The sequence below is a fragment of the Chenopodium quinoa genome, unplaced genomic scaffold (assembly GCF_001683475.1).
Source record: "Chenopodium quinoa cultivar QQ74 unplaced genomic scaffold, ASM168347v1, whole genome shotgun sequence".
NCBI classification, from domain to species: domain Eukaryota; kingdom Viridiplantae; phylum Streptophyta; class Magnoliopsida; order Caryophyllales; family Amaranthaceae; genus Chenopodium; species Chenopodium quinoa.
In genome coordinates, this window is record NW_018745684.1 from 9,818,948 (window position 1) to 9,831,237 (window position 12,290).

A 12,290-nucleotide genomic window follows, 5' to 3' on the forward strand; every position below is an offset into this window, starting at 1 on the left:
GTGTTTTGAAGAGGCAGAAAACTGAATTTGAAGTTTTATTTAAAGCATACCCATGTCTATTTGAGGCACACCCATGTCGAGTCGAGTGCTTCGAGCTAACATCTACATGCTAAGGGAAGCATGGCCGTGTTGAATGCGGGCATGCCCATGCCTCGTCGAGTGAAGTTGGCCCAGTGAGACACGCCCATGTCAAAATTTGACATGCCCATGTCTTGCTGGAAGTTGAAGAAAGATCGATTCTGACTTAAGGCATGGGCATGTCCTGTGTGACACGCCCATGCCTGGTCGATTTTAGGTCGGTTTAGTCCGATTTCTTTCCTCAATTAATCCTATCTTTTAGCCTTATTATAAATACTCTTTAGCATTATAATTTCATTATCTATCATCTTAGAACCCTAGTTTTCTCTCTAGACTTTATTTTCATTGTAATTCAAGATTATGCACTCAAGATTCTTCGTTTATCTCTAGTAATTCAAGATTCGGTATTTTCTTATTCTCTTTAATTCCTTTGATTGTTAATTATGTTTTTCTTAATTCTTGTTATTGTTTTCATTACTATGTGTGAGTAGTTCCCTTATTCCAAGATCTAGCGGAACCCGGATATGATTAATGCATAATTTAATTCTTAAAATTCTCTAATGACAATTGCAATTGCTATGCTTAATTGATTGTGCTCATGCCAATACTAGATTAGGGATAATTGGTATTGTTATTAATCCGTTGTGTTAATCACAACGGGAGTTGGGTTTTGACGGGTTTGAAAAAATCAATTAAGGGTTTGAAATTCATCACAGGAGTAGTTGAATGGATGATTAGGAAGTTAGAGTAATGTACTCAAAGTCTTTAATTTACATGATTCCAAGTAAATAGGCTTGATTGTGAATAGAGAAGTCATTAATAACTCGGGAGAGACCGTTGGTACCATTTAGGGATTACTTTTCCTCGTTAATCAATTGAATTATATGTTAGGGGTAGAACGACTGTTGCTTTAATTGTATTCGTGGTAATGCTTAATCTTGGATGTTTTTAGCATTTGATTTATTATATTATTTAGATTTAATCGCTTTGATTAGTCCTTTAGTTATTAATTCTCACTGTTGTTTTGGTTACTTGCTTAGTGATATTTTGAGTCTGTTTAATTAGTTAAACCATAGTCTCTTAGGATTCGATCCTTACTTGCCTATCTACATAGTAGTGGTCTTGTTAAGTTATTTTTGTTAGGTACACGACACGCCTATCAATCAAACGCACACATACGAGTACAAAAGAAATTATGAAGTATTATAAAACCAATAAATGAGCACATTTAAGCATTAGCATAAAAAAAACCTGGATATACTTGCATCAAAATCTTGTACCTTACAGACTTACAATAAACTAAAAGCTAAATGTGGAGGCGCATGACGGAAACTACAATAAAATGTCAACAATAGAGCTACAAAATGAGGTAATATGAAGAGGGGCAAAATTTATCTGCATGTAACCTACGTAAAAGAATGTTCAAGAATTAAGTGTTGCTAGCTGTGTGTGTTGACGAGCAGGGATCGCAGAAAAGCTAGCCTGCCCAGGATATGACTAGCCCCTGAGAATACACATTAAACAGGCATCTCAGATCCCAAATTCCAAATTCAATTCACAAATGCTGTATACATCTATATGAAGCAGGAAAGATATGATCTGTTCATTCTGTCTTATTCCAGCTTCTGCAATTAATGGCCACTGTAGTCCAACTTATACTTGGAAACACTTATCCATTTTATACACTCGCAAGAAAGTCTGCATTCAAACTGCACAGAAAATACAACACCAACAGATAAAATTCGAAGTGTGGGATTGGAGGATAAATGTCATCAAACAATTGAAATAATATTGAAGAAATAAAAGCTGGACTGAGTTATACACAGAAAATAACCTTATCTGGGAAGAAGTGGTTGTCTATCATCATGATCTACACGATGACTAGCCTGAAAAAGAAATTTCAGAAATATTATTGAATTGCATATGAAAGAGGAACCAAGATTAAATAAAAGGGGGGGGGTGGGGGCTAGTTTAGAAATAAGTATCAAAGGCAGAAGTACAAACCTCCTCATTAGCTCCAGCAGCCATATCTATGAAGGGGTCCTTCGACCTGATATTGTTCTGTACGTCCACCAATTCTACGTTGTTTTCCTGTTCATCTTTCACTTTTGAAAGAGGGGAGAAAAACTGTAAAAAAGTGAAAATAATCAGTGAGATGAAATGTTTTTTCATAGGCAATACCTTATCATATTCCACCTTCATTTTATTTCGTTTACCTGATGCATTGAGATGAAAACTATGGAAATCCCCAACATAAAATTAATTGTTAGCCTATGACCAAACAGTGCAGCAGAAGCAAAGCCCGTAAAGATTGTGGCAACAGTTGAAGAATACTTCTTCAAAATTGTGTCTGGAAAAAAGAAAAGACAAACAATTTGTCAGCATAAGACAGAGAGGAGCATGTTCTAAATGGCAAAACATCTGCTACAGAACTACTACAGCAATGCCAAGATTATAAGACAACAAGTGTTCCACCAAACAACAGGGAGATGCCAACAACCGAACACAATGTAACTAATTAAGCAGCAAAACAAAGAACAAATTCCAGAAGTGCTTGCCTGCATATTTAAAGAAGAAGGAAGACAAGATTCCTTGAGCTGCATTATTGCATATTAGAAGCATCGTAGCTTTTGAATGTCCCTCAAGAATGTTAAAGCTGCTTGGGCCTGAAACATGAAATACAAATCCAAATTTAGAGATGCAAATCATTTTTTGTGATTGGGATGAAAACAGGCCTCATATGCAAACTATCTCAAAAATGATATCATTCTTTGCGATTGGGATGAAGATATTCAAATTCCATGACATCTTCTTCTTCTGCTTGAACGCCTTAATCCCATTAGTGGGGTCGGCTACATGGACCAACATGAGGACTTCTCAGGAGGTCACCCATCCTAGAACTACTCTCAATCATTGTGGCTCATGTCAAGCGATGTGACAAAGTTTTACACTGGCTGTCACTGGCCTACCGTAACCCTCCTCCTTTATCCAGGCTCATGTCAAATTCCATGACATAATATACTAATTTTCTCTAGATCGAATTTTTTAGTGACTCTTCATTCTATGTTTTTTGCAGCCTTGATATATACCCCCCATTATTTCCAACAAAGAGAGCACTTTGTTCTCATAAAGAGGCTAGACTACTTCTAAAAAAGACCTCAACCCACTGTCTGTTTCTAGTGCAGACCTAGCACTCTGTAGAAGTAACACTTAAAAATTCGTTTGGCTTAAAACAGATACTGTCACCATGGAATTGATACTAGTCTCAAAATCTATCTCACAGATTCAAGTGCCAGTTCGTGATGCAATTGTAGATGAGATCATATTTTTTTCATCCTCACTCCTGGAAGATACAAGTGAAATGAATTTCCCTCCCCCTCCCCCAAAACACCACAAGTCAAAGGTAGTTATTCAAAAAAATCAACAAGTTAAAGATAGTGGTTCACAAATTCCTAAAACTTATACAACAAATGCAGAAAGCCCAAATTGAAAGCTAAATGTTATTCTTTGCCGAAAGAAAAGGCAAAGAAGCTTATGAGCCTAATAATCATACCTTTCACCAAAGCAATTCCCACTATGGCCAAAAGGTTGAAAATTGCACCATATCCATATAAGAATAAGTTCTGCAACAACATCAAAATTGAGGTTAAAATAAGTATCAAAGTACTGTATTAGTAACATTGTTGAATGTCAAGGAATCAAATATGCAAAGGCAGAGCATTCAATATGTTCAATGTGCCCTTAATCAATGCTTCATCAAAACTCAAGGGGTTAAAATATTATCAAGATTAAAACCAGGGAGTGGGACAGGAACATTATTCTTTTGCCCTCTTAACATCCAGCAATGTTTTTTTAACATAAAAAGTGCAAATAGAAATAAAACAGTTAAGCTTTGAGCCTTGAATGCTTCATTTATAAATGTCTAAGATATACACTGAGAGCAAGGAATAGGAAAAGGAAAATCCACAAAGGGAAAAATAAATAGAATTACCTGAAGGTATATGCTCGTTTCATATTGGCTCTTTAAAGCATACTCATTAAATACAGAGGCCAAAGATGGAACTGTAACCTGCAGATTGAGTTTATACATAAGCATCCATAATATTTGTTTATACAAACCTAACAAGGAAAATGCAAGGTGAAAACGTTCAGAAATCCATCACTTACAAAAATCAATGTATAGATGTATGCTCCTGTTGCAACTGGAAGTCCCAATGCAGAATCCTCAGGTCCGGAAGGACCAGAACGCATTTGATTGACACTAATGCCTATGAGTAACAGAGCAAGAGCTTCCCACTACATACAACCAAAAAAAAAAAAAAAAACAAATAACAACAACAACATTGTAGATAAGTTTTCATCCATAGCATAAATGAAGTGAACTACTTTGTATTGTAATAATTCATAAGCTCAATATATACTGGATTTAAAATCCAGATTACTCACCTGAATAATAGAAAACTTACGTCTCATTACCATCCTTAGCAGAACAGCAATTACCAAAACCTGTTAAATGTGAAGACAAAGCTAAGATATGGCGACAATGTGAATGTATTAAAAGCAAACATAGTGACATGTAAAAGCAATTAAGACATTAACCCACCCCCTTCATCACAATTCCAGATTTCCAGGGGTGTAAACAATAGAAACTAAAAGAATAAGACAAAAGGAGGAACAAGAAAAGAACCATAGAAGAACGGAGGGGAAACAAAGAAAGGAAGGAAAAGCAACTCCAAAACCAAACATCCAAGTCAATTGAGTAAACAGTTACCTGTTGTGCTGAATTATCACTAAGCCAATTAAATCCTGTATAGGCGCAATTTTCAATACTAATATTTGTTTTATTGACTTCTTCCTTTCAATGTCAATGGAGAACTAGGTTTTGAAGAAGATACAGTTCTTTTGTAAACTAGTATACTACTATCCTCCCACCCAAAAATATGTGCAAGTTAGAGTTTAGTATCACTGCAAATTCCCTTTTTCCTAGGACCCCTTTCAAGGTTTCAAGTGTGTTTGTCTTGAAAAATCACATACAGCTTCTAGTCAAAAATATACATTTCCATCAAGAAAGGAAAAGTGAACCAAAAGATAAGGTCAAAACAAATAAACTTACCTTCAAATTGCTGAGCATCTTGACAGTTGCTGGATTGAAATATAACTGCATCAAGAAATATCTAGTGAGCATTTATATATGACACATTGACACTGTTAAAGGTTGAAAAACCCAAGAAACCAACTAAAAGACCAAGTGTTACAGCTACACACATCAGCATCAGATGACATAAAATAAAAACACATTTAAGATTTAACAATGGAGTATGCAACTAGATACCAAGAAAGAAAGGGAAATAGGAACAAGATGCAATGAATAGATGTGAATCAACAATAAAATACTATGCACCCTATTTTTCAGCAATAAAATCTTCATGATTTCATCAACATTTTGTATTTTACTTCCTTGCATCAATTGGAGAGTATCTCGAAATAATTAGAGTTTTGGCTAAAATGCATAGCAAGTGATAAATTATGAGAGAGGACATTTAAGTCAATACACTTCAGGCAACCTATCATTGTCAGATTTCAGTATTTTTTAGACTTACACATTAATATCTCCACTATTTTATCCTCTTATCTCTCTCCCTTTTTTCCTTATACTTCTTTTCAGGAGGGGTATCATGACTATCATCACAATACCCCCCCCCCCCAATCTCGAGTGAGACGCCATTCTACAGAGAATCAAACCTAGCCTTGTGCTTCAATTGTTCTAGCTAAATGACACCAATACACCATTCTCTTGACAAACAAAAGACCCTCCCCTTTCTCTCTACTAATCATCCACAGCAAATAATTTCAACAAACAAATTACCTTCTGCAGAGCTGAGACATATGTTAAGAATACAAAAACAATACAGAAAATACTTATGCTCGCGGGAGGTTAAACAAATTACACCCCTGTTTTGCAGCAATATGGCCGCAGACTAATCCAGTGCACCAAAAAGATGGTTCCATAAAAGAATGGCAGCTTACAATTGAAGGACAAGAAGTGGCTTATTGCATCATGGAAGAAGCAAGACACACCAGGTGACAGTAACCAACATCCAGATTGGATATCTGAGCCTGCAGCTTATGGGAACACTGAGTTTCCACAACATAGCTCCCCAGTCCCCGCAAAGCTTGAAGGCAATATATCAATCAATATTTAGTAGAGTAATCCCCTAAAGGCGCCCAAGTTTTCAATAATTTACTTTGAAATTGGCTACCATGCTGTTCAATTTGAAGTAATGTTCCATCTCTCATTAAAATAAACTAGTAAGTTAGAACTATAAGGGTCCAAATTTAAGTCATGCACAGGATAAAACATCAAGCAATTAGGACACAAGCTGGGATTGAAAATCCAGCATGGGCATGATTGCAATGAGCACACCAACAGTAGCTCACACTCACAGATTCCATAATACAACATTGGCACAATCTACAAATGACATACCTGCATAATAAACTTGAGATAGTTGTTAACTGCATATAAAAGTGCTGGAACAGCCAGAAGCACATTGTTGCGAGCAGCCTGCAAGAGGAAAGACATATTGAGAACACAGATACATGTTAGTTAGCAAGAAACAACTAGCAAACAAAGTAGATCAAGCAGCAGCATTCATTCGCAGAAAGGATGCCACTTAAGAATTTTTTAATAGTTATATCTGAGAGGCATCTTTGCAGCATTAAGCATGTTAATTGACTAAAACATCACTATATTTAATGACTTTTAAACTACATTGATATAAGGTGTAAAGATTGAGCTTTTGACAAGAAAAATGCAGTCAAGAAAGTGATGGGTGTGTTTACAATTATAAGAACAAAGTGATATATTTTCATATGATACTTCAACTTTAGATAGTTTCTATTTTGTAAGCATCTTATGTCAGGCAAATATGCCTCAAAGCATATGCCAGCAATGAGTATTACATGGGTTCATGCATTCACTCAGTAAGTTTCAAAACCTAGTCACTCTATACTCATAGACCAGAATCCAAGACTACTAAAACTTATTGTATCAGGATTAATAGCTTTCCTCATGAGAATGAAGCAACCTAGGTGAGGTACACTAAACAGAGAGTCCAGATTTTAACGAAATTTTTTCCAATATACACAGATATAACATTTCAAATAAACTTCCAGTCTTAACATAGATGCATATTTGATAAACCCACTGGTCATTCAGAACAAAGGCAAATGGTTCTGCGAAGAGCATAGGCTAATGTACACTATTTAGAAGTAGTTATGACAAGCATGTACAAAGTAACATAATCAGAAAAAATACCTGAACAAATGTGGACACAGATAGAAGAGGCTTTTCTCCCACTTTCTGATTTCTGGCCTGCAAACATCACCAGTAACCAGAGCAAACAGGTCAACAACATGACAGAAAAAAAATCCACGGAGTAAAGATGTGAGCGGAACAATTTAATTTTAAAGTAATATACACAACTTCTTAATTAGTTATGGCAAAGTATCCCTCATAGACATCCATAACTGACTTTTTTTCCTCTATAATTTTGAAGCAAAGTCCAGCATGAGAGAAAAAAAGCTACTAATTGTAGCAATGTAGCCCACAAATTAGATTATCCACACAACAAAAAAGCCTAGGCATCCTACAAGTCTTTGGTTTGTATTTAGTTAGACTACTTTTTTTTTTCAGCAAAAGAAACACTCAAAATGTTGACTACTGAGAAGACAAAACTATTATCCAACAGCCAAATAAACCTATTGTTTAATCTTATCTTATTTGTCAAGAAATAGCTAAAATGTAGGGTTTTTAGTCTAAATCCTAAATCTGCAAATCAATCCATCATGACTGTCCAAAGGTCATACTTGCCACCTTGTTTTCAGATATCTTTCATGTAATTCCCTATGTCCCACTAGGTCAACAAGAGGAACAACTATGGTCTACCTTGTCTTGAACATCATTAAATAGATCCAAAGGACCTTGACTACCTAAATAGTTTGATAGTGATTACTTAGCTGAAGGACCTTCTTTTTCTCCTTAACTTATCAATAACTACATCCTTAATCCATCTTATACCTAGTCTATGGTCATATCTCTTCAATGTACAATATCTACCCAACATAAGTAGCACAAGTCATCTTACAGAGCCTTGAATACAGCCATCACCTAATATATATTTTTTGGTGGGATTTCAAAGAGGTTAACACATAGAGTCACAAGTCTCATGCCCAGTGTTACTAATCCGTGGTACACTTTGATACACAAAACACAATTTACTACCTAATGATGTTACATTGGCCCAAAAGTGTTCCACCATACCAATATGCGTGTCCCCAATACTCTTTTTTTTTTTTTTTTTTTTTGGGGGGGAGGGGGGGGGGTGGGTGGGTTCCGGATCACTAGATAACACTACTTGTGCTCATAAAATGAAGACTAGTACAGTTGCTTCCGTATTTAGAGTGATATGCTATCAAACTCAAGGTGACATCTACAGTAGAAAGCACATTAAGGACAACCATCAAGTGAACAATCAAGACAATTTGGAATGTCAGCTTAAGCAAAATACTTTGCCCATGTAATAAAATGCATATATGAAGTAAAGGAGACCAAAATGTTTTGCATCTCTTTCACCCTGTGAATCAAAAAATGTAAAGAGTGGAAGTAAGGCAAAAGAGGCAGGGTGAAAAGAGCTGTGCAGAGCTTGACATGAAATTTCAACATTGTTAAAGTGACAGAATTCATAACTAAAAGATTATCAAGTTTACCTGAATCAAAAGCATAACCATTGCAAAGATAACCTTCATGACCTCTGTCAAGAAGTTGACGCTGACTGGACTAAAATTGAACTTCCCATCCACCTTGGACATGTAAACCAGAACAGGCTAGCAAGAAAAGAGAAATGACGCACATGTCAATTGTAAGCTTGAAGCTGCTAGTACATTCAAATAATTAAACAGTATAAACTGCTAGTTGGATGAGCAGCTTAAAATAAGCTAGTGCAATCAGTCTTCACATATAGCTCAAGCACCAGAGCAATAACAGACTCAGATCTAGCATCAAAGAACACGGATTGGCCGAGCTTGCTGACGATAATATAGTATAACTATGTCGTTTTTCATCGTGTTTCAATTGAAGTGTCTAATTCAACCACTCTATTTTTAATTAAAAGTTCGCGTAACACAGAATCACACAAATCATAATTAAAACGTAGTCTTTTACCTGCAAACCAACTAGAAAACAATCTCCAACAACCAAGAGAACGTTAAGAACACGTTGCTTCGATGAAACCTTACTCCTATGCCGGTCATAGGCCCTTGACACGGTCTTGGAGGTCGGCGACATTATTTTTGAGTGACACACACTACATTCTATCACTCCGTTCTTCATTGCTTCAAATCTTTCCAACGGAGCCTCAGCAGCTAAATCAATAATAGCAACAAAATCAAATAAACAATGTCAATCAATCTATCTGAATTCAATCCACAAACTTAAATCCAACAACAAATCACATGACTTATACACAATTAAATCATACAAAAATCACTATTTCATTGATTTACTTGAAGTTAAAAAGTTCAATCAGATCCCATCAAGAACTAAACTAAAACTCCTGGAAAAACCCCAATAACAACAATCGAATCCTACATTATTGCAAAATCCCAAATGCACCGACACCCAAAATCAATCAAATCCTCAAAATTAAAACTAAAATTATTAAAATCACAAACAAATTCCAGATCTTGCTAAACTAAAATCCAAAGCTTAATCCTTTCTTCCACAATTACACAAATTTAAACCTTAATCGGTATAAAATCAATCAAAAAACAATTACCTCAATTAAAAATTATCACCCAGGAGCTAAAACTCCGAAATCAAATCAGTCCACTAACCGGAAGTAAAAATTCCGGTCAGATCGCAACTTTATTGCCAGAAATTGAGAAAAATTCCGATCAGATAATTAAAAATTATAGGGTTTTTAACAATTGGGTAATGCAATTGAAATAGAATTGAATAAAATTGAAATTGAATAGAATTGAAAATGGTGGAAATCCGACCGACTAAAGAGGAGAGAGAGAGATGCGTAGAATATGTAGAGAGAGAAAACTCGTGGGATGTTGAATTTGGTTAAAAGCCCACTTCTTCTTCTTCTCTTTTCCTATTTTGCTTAGAATTTAATTTACATCATCGTATCTGTAACACTCATATTATATGACCAAATTTTAAATAAATGATTTTGTAAACATATTATTAATTTATTATAAGTGGATTCGGACTATAGGAAATTAATCAAATTATAGTTGTTGAGTTCAACGACGTTTCGGTTTAATGAATTAAAAATTCTAGAAAAGTTAAAGGCTAACGACGATTTAGATATTTTGGGTTGGATCTGAATCGTTAGCTTTTTTTTTTTTTTTTTTTTTGAGGTAATCTGAATCGTTAGATCATGTAGATTTAATATGAGTCGTTTATTATATAAAGTTTTGTTTAATGTTTTTGTATGTTTATATAGAAGAAAGGGGAAATTTATAGTAATTTATAGCCTTCAGATTGTATGAAAACAGTATTGTATTTATTAAGAACACTGTTATAACTTTAAAAACGAAAAAAACAAACAAAAAAATGTTGTGATTGATGTTAATATTAATTTCAGAGTTAGAAAAGCAATTACGTTAAACTTTTATGCTTAAAAAAAATTGGCAATTGGCACCAAAGATTAGTTGTAATCCGAACGTAACCACAAATTAAACGTGATCCAAATTTAACAGCACAACATTAGAATGGTTTGATAATTAAAATTCATTTTGTTAGAGGTGTGTCTCATCCCTTAGTATTTTAATTGAGCTACTATTGATTTTGGTATCGTCTTCTCTTTGTATTTAGGCGTTTTTCTTTTTAGAAAGAGAACTTTGACCAGACCTTAACCTTCACGGTTTTTTAGTTTGACATATGTGGGTTAGACATTTCCTTACACCACCTTCCTTTTCACAGTCTCTCTCTTAGTTTTTCCACATTTATCTTGCACCCATCTACCTTTTTACATTCCTTTTCTTACTTTATCCATCTTTTTTCTTACACCTACTAAATACAGCAACATTTTCACCAAATTACATTAATTTATGTGCAAATAATAACTATAAAGAACTTTCGAGAACGAAGGTAATTTTTTTTTTTTAACAAAGAATGAAGGTATTAGATAGCAATTATTGAATTTAAGATATTAATATGGAAATTTTTTAAAAAAACCACCCCCAAATACACCACTTTTCTAAAAAAATCACCCATTTTTTACGAAATTAAAAATAACCATCTACAAAACCAAAAACCAGTAGGAATCAACACCCCTCCTCTATTCCGACCTGTTTTCTGACTAAAGGGTGCACGTGCCACCACCCTATTGGCCAAAATTAACAAAATTTTAAAAAAAAAATAAAAAAAAAAATCCCCAACCAGCCCACGGCAGCCACCCCCTTCCCCTTCTTCTTCAATCCTGCTGCCACCACCGCCTCCACACCTTCCTGACCCCTCCGACCACCTAACCCAGCCACACGCAGTCTTGCACTGCCAGACGACCACCCCACAACCTCCCTCTCTTCTCTGCCTTTCTTTCTCCCTCCGCGCCGCCCAAACCACCGCTAGCGCCACCTAGGCTCCGTTTGGTAGGGCATAAAACATTTTCACTGAAAAGTGTTTTCCCATTTTACATTGTTTGGTTTGGTGTAAAACATTAAAATGTAAAACTTGGGGTGGAAAATCATTTTCCACCTTATTGAAAACATTTCCCCCCCAATTTAGAAGGAAAACATTTTCCATCACAAGTGGAAGGAAAACATTTTCCATCACAAGTGGAGGGAAAACATTTTCCCTCACAATTGAATTTTCAGTTCAACCAAACAATGGAAAATGCTTAAAATGGAAAATCATTTTCCATTCAACCAAACAACGGAAAACTTTTTTGAAAATGAGTTTTCCATTGTAAAATGATTTTCATGGAAAACCATTGTACATTAAAAATGTTTTACACTCTACCAAACGGACCCCTAAATTCCTTCATTGTCTTGAATTTTGCCCTTGACGTTGTCAATGGTGCTGGAGCTAGGGTTCAACCGTCATCTAGCTGTTTTCCGCCACACCCAAAACTCGGCCCAAACGATGTTGCTCCACCGACTAACCACTTTCTCTCTCCTACTACTTCCTCCGCCACCATCAT

The 12,290-nt window shown here is 35.4% G+C and overlaps 1 protein-coding gene across 1 annotated transcript; it reads right to left on the reverse strand.

Annotated features, from left to right (window-relative positions):
• Positions 1-1,286: 1,286 nt before the first annotated feature.
• On the reverse strand, positions 1,287-10,293 carry LOC110717456 (CMP-sialic acid transporter 3-like). Its single transcript, XM_021896159.1, has 15 exons — positions 9,915-10,293; positions 9,302-9,501; positions 8,848-8,964; positions 7,397-7,453; positions 6,566-6,643; positions 5,192-5,236; positions 4,525-4,584; positions 4,246-4,374; positions 4,070-4,147; positions 3,632-3,701; positions 2,637-2,744; positions 2,295-2,428; positions 2,083-2,205; positions 1,913-1,964; positions 1,287-1,787 (listed from the first exon to the last, which is right to left on the reverse strand). The coding sequence occupies exons 2-14, from the start codon at positions 9,467-9,469 to the stop codon at positions 1,914-1,916; spliced, it is 1,218 nt and encodes a 405-aa protein (XP_021751851.1). The 5' UTR covers positions 9,470-9,501; positions 9,915-10,293; the 3' UTR covers positions 1,287-1,787; position 1,913.
• Positions 10,294-12,290: the final 1,997 nt, after the last annotated feature.